Source organism: Nipponia nippon, unplaced genomic scaffold (assembly GCF_047370975.1).
Source record: "Nipponia nippon isolate SJK-2023a ecotype South Korea unplaced genomic scaffold, ASM4737097v1 scaffold_4, whole genome shotgun sequence".
In the NCBI taxonomy this organism is placed as follows: domain Eukaryota; kingdom Metazoa; phylum Chordata; class Aves; order Pelecaniformes; family Threskiornithidae; genus Nipponia; species Nipponia nippon.
In genome coordinates this window covers 38,422,426-38,438,709 of record NW_028262358.1, presented here as the reverse complement: position 1 = coordinate 38,438,709, position 16,284 = coordinate 38,422,426, and the positions used below count along the sequence as shown (strand labels likewise).

Below are 16,284 nucleotides of genomic sequence, written 5' to 3'. Positions count from 1 at the left end.
GCTTTTTGATAAAATGATCAAAATTAGAGCCAGGGCTCATTTTTGTGTCTATGTTATGTTGCTCAGGGAAATAGTTAAGAAAAATATTGTGTTTCATTTATACAACAGTTTAAAAAAAAGTTTAATCCCTTTCATGAGGTGTATGCATAAGAGAAACCTGAAGATTTCATTGCATTTCATTTATCCGTAAAATGGATGCATCTCTCTTACTCTCTGAGGGGGTCTTTTCTCCCCTGTACATTTCTTTCTAGAGTTACACATTGCAGAAAGTGAGGTGTTTGTCTGTTATGCCAAAAGGAGGAGGGCAGTTAAAATAATAGACTTAAGGAGGGCTGAAGAAGCTTTGACCTCCTTTGAAAAATCTCAGGAGGGCAGAAACTGAGAGCTATTCCTAAAACATCCTTACAAAACATTTTGAAATCCCTTAACAAAAAATACCCCATGGTAGTGACTATATCAGTACCTAACTGTGCTGTATCAGCGAGAGTGCAGCCAGCAGATCAATGGATGCAACTATCCCACATCACACCTGGGCGCTGTGTCCAGTTTTTGTCCCCCATGGTCAAAAGGGACATTGAAAAACTGGGGAGAGCCCAGTGGGGCTGGGGGGGTAAGCGCACCAAGATGGTGATAGGGTTAGAGACCTTGGCCTATGAAGAAAGGCTGAAGGGATTTGGTTCATCCAGCCTAGAGAAGCAAGGGCTCAAGGGAATTTCATCCCCTCAGTCTTTCAGTGCTGGAAATGTAGAGATGATGAAGGCACTCTCTTCATGAGGATGCACTGTGATGGACAGTCAAGTTGTTTTAGGCCAAATTTTGTCTTCAGACACAAGAAAAACTTTCCCACTCTGAGACCAACTAAAGGCTGGGATAGGTTGACCAAAGGTGTGGTGAAATTTCCCTAGATGGAAATATGCAGGACTGAGCTTGACAATGCCCTAGATCACCTAACCTAAGGCCCTGCTTTCAGCATGTGTTGGCCCAGCTGCTCTCTCTTGCCCTGGCCAAGCTGGGCTTTCCTCCAGTTTTTGTTTCTCTCAGTATGGCAAGTTGCTGTCAAAGAGGCAGCTTCTTGACAAGACCGTCTTTTACCTCTGCTTTATCTTTCCTCCTACAGAGATACAGCTCCGCGGTAGCAACAGCCAGCAGCAAAAGGGCATCTTTAGATCCTGTCAGCTACGCTCACGCAAAGCAGCTGTATACAACACAGACACAGCGCCCATTTTGGCATACATCTCCCTGTTACCAGAGGTAGAGCTACACCAGTGCTAGGTCTGCAGTGCCCTGTCCCCAGAAAGCACTGGTGGCGGCACGCCCCTGCCATACGAGGTGCCGGGGCCTGGATGCTCACCAGTGGCAAAAGCAACTCAGCAATGGAAAGTGAAGAATATGAATTTCAAAATGTCTTCACTGGGCCAACTCCGTTGCAGCTGGAGTCGTTGGAAAAAAGTGGATATTTTCTTTTTCTTTTTTTTGTCTTTGCCAGCCCGACTTTTTAGTCCCTCACCTTCTGACTTCATTTTGGAATGTTGCTTAGTTATAAAATAAGCTGGATACAGCCTGAGATTTCTCTCTCAGATAAGATGAGTTCAGCTAAAAGAAACTCTAGTCATGGAAAAGCTCATATGTCAAGAAAACGGAACCTAGCAGTATTTAAAAGAAAAAGGGGGAAAAAAAAAAAGCAAAAAAAAAGCTGCAGCTTGGCTCCCATTCCTTTTTTAATGAACAAAATAACCTTGTAAAACCAACTGGTAGATCAGATAAATGAAACTTCTGCTTGGGGTTAGAAAGCATGGACATTTGTCTCCAGATACAATTTGAGTGCATCTTCTTCATCTCTGGTTTTGTTCCACTGAACAAGCTGCCAGCGGTGTCCTTCCACAGGCTCTCCCCAGGTTACAACAGCTGAGATCTTGCCGCCTTCTTGAGCAGCTCCGTATCTCCTTAAACATGGGAAGTTTGATCCTTCTCCTATTGACTTCAGTGGGAGCTTGGTCAGACAGAGGTGTTTTTTCAAGCTTTTTGAAAATAAGTATCTGTGCAGAGGTAGGATGCCACATATGTGGCCCAGTGGGTGGCCACCCCTCCGCATGCCAGGCCAAAGCAAAGCACAAGGACCAAAGTCTGGCCTGCCCCCTGAGCGCGGGGGTGGGAGACGCCAGGGAGGATGCTCCCGTCCGTCCTGCCGCCCCCGGCTCGGGCAGGGCGGCAGCTCCAGCTGCTGTCTCAGGCCCACTCTGCTGAAACCCGTTAGACCTTTGCCACCACCTTTGACACGAACAGGAGCGCATCCTTAACAATTTACCCACGATGCCACTTGCAGGGGAGCTTGGGGGAAACCTTTCCCTTTCCTCACGCAACTCGTAGGGTGAGAGTAGGTTCAGCCTTTAGCCCAAGCTCCCGCCTCGCCCCTAACTGAACAGCCGCCGCCTTGAAATACCAAACCAACGAAGTGAAGTAATTTCTGCACGACTTGCGAAACACCGAGAGATTACAAGAGAGGAAGAGGGTCCGTGCCAGAGACACAGCTGGAGGTGCACCATCCCTTTGCTTTGAATGTTTGCCTATGAGCTTTGTCAACAAAAATATTTGTATATAATAGATCCTGTTGCCGTTTTTTACTGTAGTTTGTGACAGAGATAACTCAACAGGTGATGATCTCCAATGTAATTTTTTTAAGGAATTTTTTTTTTTTTTTTAAACACGGTATTGTAAAGGGACTGTTGGAAAAGGGGCTTTTGGATGTGCCCACAAAGTTCAGGACGAAGTGGAAAACGAAAGGCTCTAAGTGATATTTTAAAAATAATAGCAACCACTGCTGACTATTCGGGGGCAGAGCTACGTCGGCCTGCCGCCGGGCCCGGAGGCGGCCCCTGCCAGGCGGCTGGGCGCTGCCGGCCCAGGGAAGCGCGACACTGACACCTAGTGCCGGCCAGCCCTCCCCCCCCCCCGAAACAACCACCCGCTAGAAACGGGGAAAAAAAAAAATCAGAGAGGAAAAAAAAACCTTCTTTCCAGAACGCTTTGCAGCGAGCCTTGCTGAAGAGGGGCGGCCGGGGGCAGCCCCGTTGCCCTGGCTGGGGGCCGGGCTGCCCCGCGCAGAGCTGGCTGCGGCCGGCGGCGGCGGCCGCCCTACCTGGGCGACGGTAGCAGCGGCGGCGGGGGTACCTGGCCGACATTTGAGAGGGGCATCGACAGCTGGCAAACTGTAGTCAGGAGAGCGAGAGGAGGCAACGGCAGCGGGAAGCTCCCCTTTTCCAGTCAACTACTGTGCAATGATGGGAACGTATCCCTGCCCCCCGGCACTTCCACTCCATCTCGTACAAGACTCTGCTTGCAGGAAAGCAGGCTGCTTAAGAGACTCTTACTAAAGTTCGTTCTCCAGTATGAGCAAAGGCAGGTTTTCAGACCTCCTCATCAGAAGAGACTTCACTTACATGTAGGGGAAAAGGCCCTTCCCTCCGGACCAGGAGTCCTGAGCCCACCCCGAGGAGCCCTACTTACGGGCACCCGCCTCTCCGAGGGCTCCTGCTGCAGGTACAGAATAGGAAGCCTCCAAACCCAGGTCTGTCCCAGCCTTCGTGAGGAGGTTAACCTTCTGGTTAAAGTTCCCCCCCCACTCTTTGAGGAAATATGCTTACACATTTTTTGAGTTTTGGGGGGTTGTTTGGGGGTTGGGTTTTTTAAGTGAACACAATAATACTCGTGTAGTTTCCATAAAGTACAGGTTTACACCTGCCACAACGTATCTGTTATCCACTTTACTGGAATTATTTTCCCACACAACCCCAGTGCTTTGGAGATGGCTTGGAAATACACAGGGCACATGTCAGTAATGCATCCCATTGCCGTACCGCCCAGGTAACTTCTCTGATGGATGAAAAGCTGAGCACATACCAGAGCTAAGTGCTTACATACAATAACCAAGTCAGTTTATTTCAGAATGGCTTGAAAGCAGCATTTGGTTACATCTCAGCCCTGCAAACAGAAGACTGTTTCTTAAAATGCAAAAAGTGTGATTTCTCCCAGAAAGTAGTCGTGATGCCAGTCAGCATTTCCAGACCAGCCATTTATTGCAGACATCTTACCGACAGGTTATTTGTAACACTGGCTCTTTGGACTGTGATCATAAAGGAAAATAGATTTTTATCATAAAAAATATGCACGAGCACAACATTGATTCATCAGAGCTGAGCTTAAAGGCTCACTCTTCAAGTCTTTAACAATTTGTGGAGACAAATGGGAAGTCATTTAAGTATCAGCCAACACATCTCAGGGGATGCCTTTCCCTACCTGCCCACGCAGCCTGGCAGCTCAGTCAAGCCTCTGTGGCCCAGGCACTAAGATGCTAATACTCCACTTTGTGCAGCAAGAGTTCAGCAGAAAAACGTAACAAACATCTTTTACCTAAGAAGGGACTTCACCCAAGAGCACTGCTGTTTTCAGTCTTGTGAAACTGCAGTCACAGGCTCAGGAAAGTCATTTCTCACTGTTTTAAAATTCACTAGAGAAAAAAAGAAATCTGGGTTTAGGTTCAGAGAATTCCTAGTTTAATGTTTAACACCATGTTTTAGTCCTCTTGTCATTTAGGTCTTTGTCATATACAGAGCAGATACTGTATCACTAAAGTCTAAAGTTTCATTACCAGCTTCACTCACAGTGCATTTGAGGCCCTGGATAATTCTTTAATGGGATTTAAATACAACTACTCAAATTAGGATATATTTCTGTTTGAAACCAGTCATTAAATAACTTTGGTTTCATAAGTTTTGAAAAAGGTACCTAGAACTGTTTGTGGGGAATACATATTTACATTAATGTCAACGGAGATCACAGGACTGAGAGAATTATTTACTTCTCTTAAATCCACCGAGAACCAAACACGTTGACTTAGAAACCTGGGTGGTGAGGGGTCTGTCTATCTGTCACCTTTGCATAAAGGCCAAGATGCCTTTGTTTACCTATAACTTAAAGATATCAGCATAGGATTCTCACCCTTGAGCTTCAACAAATTGTCCTAGACTTTACAAAATACCTCCAACATTTCTTCTCTTTGAAGCAGCAGTAACAGGCTGCCCACCACTGCATCCAGCCCGCAGCTGCACTGGGCAATATTTTGCAGCATGTCAGCTCCCAAACAGGATAGCAGAACAGTTGCTGACATTAAATTGGAAAAGCAACAATTTTCTTCCCTGTCTACGCCCAGCCCATTCTCCTCATTTCTCTGCCCTTTCCAAAAAGATCCAAGCCTCTACCAAACCCCCTCAACTGCCCCCCCCCAATCCCAAAACCAAAAAACCCAAGAAAACAAATAAACTGACATAATCTCTTTCTTAATTTAGAGATATCACTACCATGACATTTTCATTCCTGGGGTATAAGCAATGGGAGAGATGTCTCAGAGCCTGGTGTGAGGGAATGCACATGCGAAATAGGTACCAGAGAAGCCAGCAAGAAGCCAGCGCTGATTTTTCAGCTAATACTGGAATGAGAGAACCCCCAGACGACACCAGGCATCTGGAAGTTGTCTGCAGTATACATGGACAAATTGTTTTCAGAATTAGATGAAATAAGAAAAAAAAAATTGAAATAAAAAAAAAAAAAGCCCTAGAGACAATTAGAATAGAGGCAATAGATTTTGCATTACTGAAAGAATAGAGTCAGTTCATCCCTACAGACCAATTCCAAATCATGTTTTGCAACCATCTATTGAAAAGGTTGAAAAGGCCATCTGGCTGCACTGTGGGCCCCAAACCAAGACATCTCCCATCTTCGGGGTACACTAAACTGGATCCTGAAATTCAGTTTTTCTTCACACTGAAGATCTTTTCACAGGCTAGCTTGAAGGCTTAATTTCAGAAAGTTTCTCACAGAAACAGGAAGGCAAAAGGTCACCTATACAAGGGACTTTAAACATTTCTCCATGAACGTAATAGTTTGGGCAATTTTTGAGAGCGGAACAGATACTAGTTAGCACACTGAACTCAGCCCGAGGAAATAACAACTGCAAATCATGGTGACTGATGTCATTTGAAAGCAAAGCTTCCTTTGATGCAGAGGAGAGCATTCTTCCTGAGGGAATAAGGGGAAAAGGACAAATGTGAAATGGAAAAACCCTACACCAACCACCAACACAACGTGCCAGAGTACCGGGAGACTCTGTGTGCAGGCGTCAAACCAAAATCCCCCATTTCAGTGCTTGAGATGTCAATTCCAAATTCCCGAGGAAAGCCTGCAGCAATATCCAGAACCCCCAAGACACAGCAATGAGCCCCTGACTGGGAAACAGCAAGAGCTGGGTCTAAAAATGCCCAGGCAAACTCGGCATTTCCGAAGGCTCCAAGAAAGGAGGCTGCACTGGAGTAAGAGTTCAGTTTAAATAATAACATTGGATCAAAGCCACTCAAGTCATGATTTTTAAAATAAGTAAATAAATAAAGCCAAACAGCTGTTATGAACTGATGAAGGCCGAGAGTTGAAGCAGCTACGTCCAACTGGCACGGAGCTGAGCGCGCCCAGGTGCCGCGAGGGGCACGCGTTCTCGGGCTCGGTTAAAGCCGGGCCAGAGGCGGCTCCTGCTGCCCACGGAGGCGCTCGCTGCCCAGCAGCACGGTGCTGCTCACGCCTGCGCTTTCTCCTGCTTCTGCTGATCCAAAACCAAAGCAGTGGAAGACCTACTGCTCCATTTCAGCGTCAAAAACATTAAGCTGAAGAATTAAGAATTCGGTAGACAGTACTTTAAAAGCACGTTTTTAAAAGACAGTATTTAAAAAAGTAAAATCCATAAAGCTCTTTTGTGAGCAACACGGGAACAGAAAAACAAAGGAGTACTTTAAGCAACGTTTTCACACATTGAGCATTTCTCTAAAACGCCAAAATTTTAAAATGATAATGACGTCTCTGGCTGGATTTATTGCACCAGAAGAGTGGTCAAAGCTCAGTCATCCTACACGTAGAAGCCTCCACAAAAGTGAACAGAACTGTGAATATTCAATATTGTCTAAACCAGACACTCTTTGTCCCAAAATGCTATATTCAAATGCATATTTGAGTGAGAATAAAATGTGTGGTAAAGCTAAAATAATGAAACTATAGTCTTGAGTGAAGGTCTTTTTAGGAGTTTGTTATTCTCCTTATTTGCTTTTCCTTCTGACACATTTTAAACTGACTCACCAGGAAAAGGAGCACTGAAGTCAACTCCCTCCAACCCCACCAAAAGTCAAGACCAAAAAAAAAAATTGATTTCTTTGAAATCAGACATTTTCTGCTCTCAAACGAACAACGTTTTTACAACAAATCCTTCTGAAGTTAGAGCAGATTTCACAAAGCTTTAAATTTCTCTCTGAGTGGGCTTCTGAACTGTCATTGCTGGTTATTATTAGTAGGCACAGAAATTCCCATTTTAATTAGAAACTTTATTTTGAAATACATTACACAGTTTACATGTGAAGTGCTTTCACTGTAAGATATTTCATAACATTGTGCTGAGCAAAATGGCTGACCAGTTTCCTTGAAGCTCTTCCAGTTATGCTTTGTTTTTATTAAAACTATCTTACAGAACTAAGACGCAACTTAGGCATTTGTATTCAGAAGCTAATTACTATGTTTACCTTAGGGAGAAAGTATATACTTAACTGTTCCAATTAACTATGTGTTTCAACAATGACATTAAGCATTTGGCACAAGACTGAAAGAAACCTGAGTCCTAATTAAACTTGCATTCACCAAAGATTAAAAAAACAAAATTAATCTTCATGATCAAACTACTTTTTTTAATAAGGCACAGTCAGACAAGTATTTATAAAGACTGGCTACCAGTTCAGTTTTACCTGCACAGCCTTCCTGCTGGTCTGCCAAAAGTAATCTGAAAGTTGTTTTCCCTGTCTGCTGCTGAGACTTTTCAAGAACGAGGCAGAGCAACAAGGCAACTAAAAGAATGGACATGCAAAGGAGTTTGGCATTTGGGATGGATTCTGAACATCTGCAAAGTAGTTCATTTTGTAAATGGAGCATTCACCTGTTGTTATTAAAATGGTGGCCAACTGTGGTAAGGAAAATAGAAGTGGTGCAAGCAGTGTCTGTTTGCAAAAGGGTACTTTAACAGAAAACCCAAGATGCCCGGTACATTTTCAGGTAAAGACTTTGTATGCAGCAACTCCCACAACTTTCAAAGATAATCTAAATTGAATTCTGAAACTCCCCTCTGCCACCCAGAAAAGCTGAATGTACCAGGAGGTTGCCTGACAGCAGGTGAAATATCAGAGAATGAAATCTCCATTTAGATAATGAGCCAGTACTGCCATCCTACTTTGCATTTCTGATTAGAACAAAAGGAATTCTTCAGGAATGATAACAACTCAAATAATTACACCATTAATTTGGTTGGAAGAAAGTTCAAGAACTCCTAAGATGTGATGATGTTTAAAGAACATGAAATAGTTCTACCCGCAGTCGAAGAATAAAAAAATAAAAAAGAGAAGCCTTACCTTCCCCTCCCAATTAAATCTTTGAGAAATAATTGCTTGAGCTTAGCACTGTATGGCTTCTGTGGCCTATGAATACTTGATAGATACTTTAAGAATTATCATTTTCAAGCTACTGTTTGTTTTCATTTTTAAGTCATTTCAAATAAAAATACTGTGTTCATTTCACTTTAATAATCAAACTGAGCATAAAAATCATTAAAAGTGTATTTCTGATACAAATTTGTATCACATACTAAAAGACACTATTTTATAGATAAATGTAAAACAAAAAGAATTAGAACATACAAAAGATTTTTAAAATTCTTTTGCACAGCTGAACTCATAGTGCAGGTTTAAGATTTAAAAAAATCTGTAAATGAAGTAGTCGTAACAAATGCTGAATATAAAATACATTCTAAAGTATTTTACAGAACGGCTGAATTATCAAGCGTAAGAACTGAGCATAAAGGATGTTAATGACAAGCAGCCACATACAGAACACAAAGCAATAAGTTTAAATCAGACTATTTTGGTTTGTGTAGCCCTTTATTAGCAACTAAAATAGAAGATATCTGTTGTACATCACGGGTAGTAACTGACTATACTGGAGTTTTATTATATTCTAATACAGGATCATTTATAAATGCGTTGTTTTCCTTTTTTTTTTCTTTTATTAAAAAGCTTCCACTCCTTTTTCCGTTTACAACTTGCAAAACTATTCTGAAAGCTGAGTACATGTGCACAGGTCTGCAAAGAGTGCAAATTTAGGATATGGTAAATGCTTTACATGTTGTATTTGTAAGGACTGTCTGCCACCATGCCTTCATAGCCATTATCTTTTCCAAAAAAATCACAAAATGTTTCAATACCACTCTTCCTTCCATTGTCCTAAACAAGAAAGCATTTTTAAATGAGTTGAAACTAAGGAAGGACTACACCTACTAGAAAAGAAGAGAGTTCTATTAGTTTGAGGTTTCAGTATACCCAAAGACCAGGGACTGTATCTTTGTAAGGGCTAGGCTGGGACCCCGTATACAGAGCGTGTGCAGGCGCCATCCCTGAGCATTCAGTGGTTCAGTGGACCATAAGTGCTCCAGCTGCATAACTCACTGAGCTGTCTTGCCAGTTTCGACACTGGCTTGACTGAGCATAATTCAAAAATGAAAAGCTCATATTCATTCCATTCTTCTGGAGCTCGTTGATAGCCTGAAAAGAAACAAAAAAGGTATCGGTCAAATTATGACATTTTCTAGATCTCAGTCCTCTCCCCTCACTCGGGGCTCCTTGCACCATCCCTCATAATAATATACGCACCTCCGAGTAATTTGTGGACCTAACCCATATCTGTGCCATTTCATTCACTGACGCTCCCCCCGCTGCACTATGTACATCCATGCAGTTCTGTAGAGCAATACTGAACAACCTTTCAAAATAGATCCCTTAGAAACAATGCTTTTAGGTCCATAAAGAATTTATATAGAAAGACAGGGGTAACAGAAAAAAACCCCGAACATTATTAACACTTTTTAGATTGTATTTCTTCCATTAACGAAAAAGAATGTACCCAGATGATTTATTAAAGTGCGACAATTGGCAAAAGTGAATGAACAGAATTTAGCTTATATTCACTGCAAAACTAATCATTATCTGAGGTTAAGAGTTGGATATTTTTGCAGAGTTGTCATAGTACTGAATTTTGCTACGTGCATCCCCAATATTGATACTGCTTATACAAACTTTTATAGACTCCGCTTTAAAAGGTTCCTCTGTATGTTCTCCGTACAGACGACATTTCCAGTGAATTAAGTTTTTCCTTTTAAAAAGATTAACATGCTTCCTGGTTTAGATTTGAATTACAGTAAAAATACAGTGAGATTCACTCAAGCAATATGACAAATCTGCAGCACTCCAGCAGTGCTGTAAAGTAAAGCAGCTGTGACCCAATTTAGACAACTAAGTTAAGCCAGGTTTACATCTGCATTGCATCACCAAAGCAGAACACAGTAACTAGAAAGTACCAGTTAATCTGAATTCTAATTGCCATTAATTTATGAGTTAACGGCGCACTGCACTAATACAGAGGCAATCTCTCATCGTATTTGCAAAATTGAAAAACGCTGCCAGACATCACAAGGTACTCACAATAGCTAGCTAACAGCAACACAGAAAAAATATATACGTGTTTGTAAGTACTAATTCAAAAGAGTAAGTATGTACTACTTCAGGGAGGTGGATTTATTTGTTTGTTTATTTAGGGCCAAGAGAAAGCGAATGATTGTATTTCATTGAAATTCAAAAGGAACATGGTACCTCATCTTCCTTAGTGAACTGAAAACCCTCAGCCCTTGTAAGAGCTTAGATTTGTCTATACGGAAGACATGGAAGTTGGAGACCAAGTTGAGAACACTTGGAAAGATAAATTAATTCAAGACTTGCCATTTTAGAATTAAGGAATACTCCAGCAATATTGTATTTAAAACAAATGTAAGCATTTTTTTTAAAAGTTACATTTTTCAACAAATCAAAAGTTACTTACGTTTAATAATACACCAATAGGATGTCTTCCACATATTGTATTATGGTATTTCTTCAAGTAATTGCTAAAAGATACAGGATCTAGCTGCTCTATAATGCTCATACCCTGAAAAAAAGAAAAAAATCGATAGCAATGATTACTTCACACATTCATAAGCACGTGTTTATACATCACCTATTTATGACAACACAGAATACTTCAGGAGGAAAAAACCTTCTACTTCATACCAAGGGTTCAAGGGAATCTCAGCATGTGAGCTCTTGCTTGTAGTCATCTTTTTGCCATCCCTTGCCAAACTAAACGCACAGGAGCTCTTCCAAAGCTGTGAACGATCCACAGATCTGTGAAGCTATCTTTGCAGATACCAGTGAAGCTCATGTTAAAAAAGCTCCTCCTGCAGACTAGCTGATCCCCACCTCCAAGGGTGCCCTACTTCCATAGGATTTTGTACAGCAATAACCAGACAAATTTACTAAAAGGACAAAGCAGGAAGAAGTTTTGCCTCCATCTCTTGTTCCCGATAACACAGCTCAGGGCTGAGCACTTGCCTGGAACTTCTGGATGTCCAAAAACCCTAGACAAATCATCACTATACACACATGCAGTTCAAGCACGTAGCAAGTGTAACATATCCTAGACAGATCAGGCATGCAAGGCAGTTGATCTGGGCACAGGCTGACCATCTGCTCAGAGCATAAAAAGCAGATCCAGAGTAACTCTAAAGCACTAGAAAGTTGGTGCACGACAGAAAGGTAAGAGCCAGGAGATGATGCTTCCACTTTACATGAGGCAGTCACATATATACATCCTTTTCTCCATCCACAGTGAGACCCATGATCCCATGGAGCCATACTACGAAAACCAGACCATGCATGGAAAACAAAACCTTCCACATATACAAACATTTGCATTCTTAAAAGCAAAAAGAACCCTACAACTCCAGATACAGCCTACTCATCCCATCCCACAGAGCAGATCAAATACAATGAAAGTAGTTTAAAGCAAATCTAAATCAATTATTCTCTGGGTTTTATCATGGCTTTGCTATTTTCCCTGTATTGGACTCCATCCTCTTGTGTTTTTCCTTCCTCTGAAAACAACTAATTCCCTTCACCAGGTAAATGAGCTCCAGACACTCACTAATTCAGTAAGACACATAACTGTGCTTCTCACATGTAGCTGATGAAACAGGAAGGTTTTCCTTAGAGACTGGAAAAAACCATACACCTTGCATGCGAAGAATGGGAGGTTGATATCAGAAAGGGAGAGGATTTCTCCTAAGGTTTCTGCAATTGCCCCCACCGCTTCCCCTGCTTTTGGGAAAGCGTGGGTGACAAAAGGAGAAATCGGGATGCAGGAAGCAGTCAGTCTGTCTGAAGCCTCCACCTCAAGAGTGAAACCTCTTGAATACTCTGCAAGGGCGTTGGCTGATCCAGCAGATATGCTAATGACTCAGACTGGATCACAGCTTACAATGGAGGAGCCGGAGATCCCAAGACAGTCAGGGAAGATTAGAAAACGGCAACCATAACCACCACCTTTGTGTACTTTTAATTAAAAACAGACATAAGATAAATTCATAATGAGATAAATTTCACGGAAAAATAAAACCAAACTACGCTGACAAGAGCTCAGTTCTTCCAGGGTCATGGAGAGGGTGTTTGGACCCCTGGCTGGTAATTACAGCTGTTACTCACTCCAGATCTACAGAACCTAAATGAGTGCCAAAAAAATAAAGGTAGCTATTCTCTAACTAGCAGTGATTACACAGATATCATTGCATTTCTGCAGTTTAAGAATCACCCATTTACTTGTAAATTGTACGTGTCAATACAAAGCTAAAGAAAGCAGAACCAAACAACTATATACTCAAGTGAAACTAAACATGCATAAGGCACTTATTCAGATTCTAAACAGCTCATAAGAATGTATTTTATCCATTTGCAAACCCTTTCACGACTTTTTAAAAAATGAAAATGGCTGCTCAATTGAGAGACTCGTTTTACAGCTGTAAGTCACTGGAACATGCTGGGCAGAGGCATCTGAGCATTTGTCCCAAATGAACGGACGTGGATTTCTCACAATGCCTAGTAAGCTTATTTCAATGCACAGTTCAGCACTGCAAAACATTTAGAGCTATGCAGTTCATCCTAGCAAATGCTAACAGAGCTCCATACATCACAGACTGGAGAAAACCCATAGGAAACTAGTATTAACACATATCCTATAAGTATTCAGCTGTCCTGAACTTTTCAGTCTTTTGGATTTAAAAATCGTTGTGGCAGAGGAGCAAAGACTACCAAGCTTGTTTCTCAGTCTAAAATGGTGTTGAGGAACGAAGGAAACATTTTTGTCAGGCTGTGTTTTATTTTTCTAAAAAGCAGAAGTATGAAGGTAACCATTTTCCGTATTCAAAATAACTCGGCCAGGCATGGTTTAGAACAGAGTTAAAATACAGAACAAAACCCACATGATAAAAATGCAAACCATCACACAGTTCTGCAGTTTATCAAGTGGTTATCATGGCATCACATTGAAATTGCATATCCCAGTTAACCAGACACTGTAAATGGCATCTACAATATCCTAGCACAGTGCACTTAATATGACTACAAGCAGTTACATTCTTAAATATCATCCCCTACAGGATCACGTATCTACAAGCCTACCAAAAAAAAAAAAAAAAAAACCACCAACAAAACAACAACAAAACCCCCACAACTCACAGGCTTATTTTATACTATACTCCAATAATCCTTTGGCTGGTCAAGTTTAAGTTTGCAATCAGTTACTTCAGCTGCTTCTTCACACTTAAAAAAATATAAATTAGTAGCACACTTATGGAAGTAGAAACAAACTTGGTCTTAGCACTAGCCAGCCCAACTATCTTTGCATGTGAGAGCCACTCCGACTAGAAGATAAACAAGCAACAGGAAAACTACTGGCTGGGCACAGCAGAGAGCGGGGAGCTGGGCACCCAGGCAGAGAGTCACAGTCTTGCATTACACCCAAGCTAAGAAGTCTTCCCAGGCTGGAGCCCTGTGGAAGGTGCTGGCACGCCACAGTGGCACCGCAGAAGCCACCAGACTTCAACAGTTCATTAGAGCCACCTGAGAAGGCACCCATGCTGTGCACGGCTCCTCCACAACAACCGCTGGCTGTTCCTGCACAGCTCTCCTCTGTGCCTGCATTAGCCTCCCTTTCAGCACTCAGGGTAACAGAATCCTCCTGTTGACTCAAGCGAGGCATAAGGTTTCACAAATAGATATAAAATGAGCAATCTGGCAGGGAAGATTGAAGCGAGCAGTCTGCATTTGCCGGCTAGCCATAATCAAAAAATAATTACTCTTCAATGACTTCTTACAGAATACTCCCTCACTTTTATTTAAAAAGATGGTAGGTATCAGGTTATGATGTACAAACAAATTATTGCACATCAGCTGCTCAATTATAACTCTTTATTTGAGGATTTTTCCTTACGGTGCCCCTATTAACCATGGAGCTGTTTACTCCTTTCACCATCACTTCACAAGGTGCACCATGGTACCCCCAGGGTAAGAGAGCGGTCACATCAAGAGCTACCAAGGAGAAACCGATGCCTGCCCAGCAGTATTTACTACTCTGTATTTTTTTTTATGCTGGAGTCTAAGGGCTCTACCTTAAAATCATAGCAAATAAAATTTTCACAGTGGTTACCAGGTTAGTAAATCTTCAATGCCCAAAGTGTTTAGCACAGTTTATGCACTAGCCAGGAAAAGCATCATGCATCTGTACTTAAGGTCCAGCCTAAATAAGGAAGAGACCATTGTCCTCCAACAAGGGCATTTCTAAGGAAAAGTAATTTCATCTTAACCCAGCATATCTTCCTGCTTACAAAGTGCTCGGCCAACTGCTTTGCTAGTTAGGTCCAATAAAATTATTGGGCCAGTAATAGCAGAGGTTAAAACCTCTGATGGTTTTAGTACAGTTTTGTCTCTATCTTAATGCTATTTTCTCTGTGGAGAGGCCTAGTGGTTACAACAATACAAGTTTCTTTAGCATGCCAAATGACATTAAAAAATTCAATACTTATCTAAGGAAAAAAGTAGCTGAGTGGGGCATATAAAATTGAATAAGCTCCTTCCAAAAGCTGGAGAAGCATAACAGGGAGATCTTTGTGGCATTGTGGATACCGTCCCAAGTGTACCCACAATACCGCTAAAAAGAAATTTCTGAAATTCACTGAAAGCAAAACCTACTCTGTACAGAGTTTGAATACAGAGTCAAGTGTTCACATATGGCATGATACAAACAGACAAAAAATAACCACAATATACTGCTATGCAGCATGTTTAGCTTTCCAGTTAAACTGAAGATTGAAAAAGTATTTTCATAGTTATTACACAGTAGACATCACTGTCAATGTTCCAAAAAAAGGTCATTTCCTTTTGGCTGAATAACTACCAAAAGAAAGAGCTGGTGCAGCAATGTATTCACTAAACGTAATTAAATGCCAAAGTCCAGCCTTTCTACAGGCTTTCACCGCAGAAATTAACAAGGGGAAACTAATGTTTGCTAATGCACCTTAATCTGTGCTCCTGCAAAAACACTCAGAGCTGCAAATTCTGCGACTCTGTAGAAAAACACTTGTCTTTATAGAGAAACCTCGCAACTGACAACAAGAATTATTGAAAATGGGATAAATAGAATGAAGGCAAATTATTTACTGTTTCCATTCCAGCAATGAATAGTGGAAAAACAAAGAGGTTAATATGGATACATAAAGCAAAAAAACTCCAGAGATGTCTCCAGCAGATAGGATTTATTCCTTCAAGACAAGGAAAAAAATTAACATGCCCTAAGTATCAACAGTTCTCTCTTCTAACAGATTTTACAGAAGTTATATAAATGACCCAAACAGCTTTAAAACTAAATTTAAAGTTATGTATTTCCAGAAGAAATATTTCTATTCTGTGCCTTAAGTATAGTCTTGAATGTTAACACAATTTTTTCATTTAAAAAGAAATCCTTGGCTCCTGTGTCTGCAAAAAAACCGCAACATAATTGGCATCATGATCTTCATGTGTTTAGCATTCCTTTCAGCCGTTTGCCAAACACAGAATGAAGTATGGTCTACCGCTTCTCCCCACCACCTACTACAGAGTAAGGGGCAGGGGGAAGACTACTCCCAAGGAAACGGTGACTTTCGTTTTCCTGAGCAGCACAATCCCCTACAGCCTTTCCTCCTCAAAATGGATGTGGCTGAAACCATTAGCATAATCACAATGATGTTTTGATACGCAG

General features: G+C 41.5%; 1 protein-coding gene across 3 annotated transcripts in view; it reads right to left on the bottom strand.

Annotated features, from left to right (window-relative positions):
* Positions 1-8,439: 8,439 nt before the first annotated feature.
* MEMO1 (mediator of cell motility 1) overlaps positions 8,440-16,284 on the bottom strand; it is a 28,984-nt gene continuing 21,139 nt past the window's right edge. For all 3 annotated transcript variants that reach the window (XM_087773767.1, XM_087773768.1, XM_087773769.1), the window contains 2 exons: positions 11,002-11,106; positions 8,440-9,671 (listed from right to left, as the gene is read on the bottom strand). In XM_087773767.1, the coding sequence (XP_087629893.1) occupies positions 9,540-9,671; positions 11,002-11,106 (237 nt within the window). In that variant the 3' untranslated portion in view covers positions 8,440-9,539. The remainder of the gene's footprint in view (positions 9,672-11,001; positions 11,107-16,284) is intronic.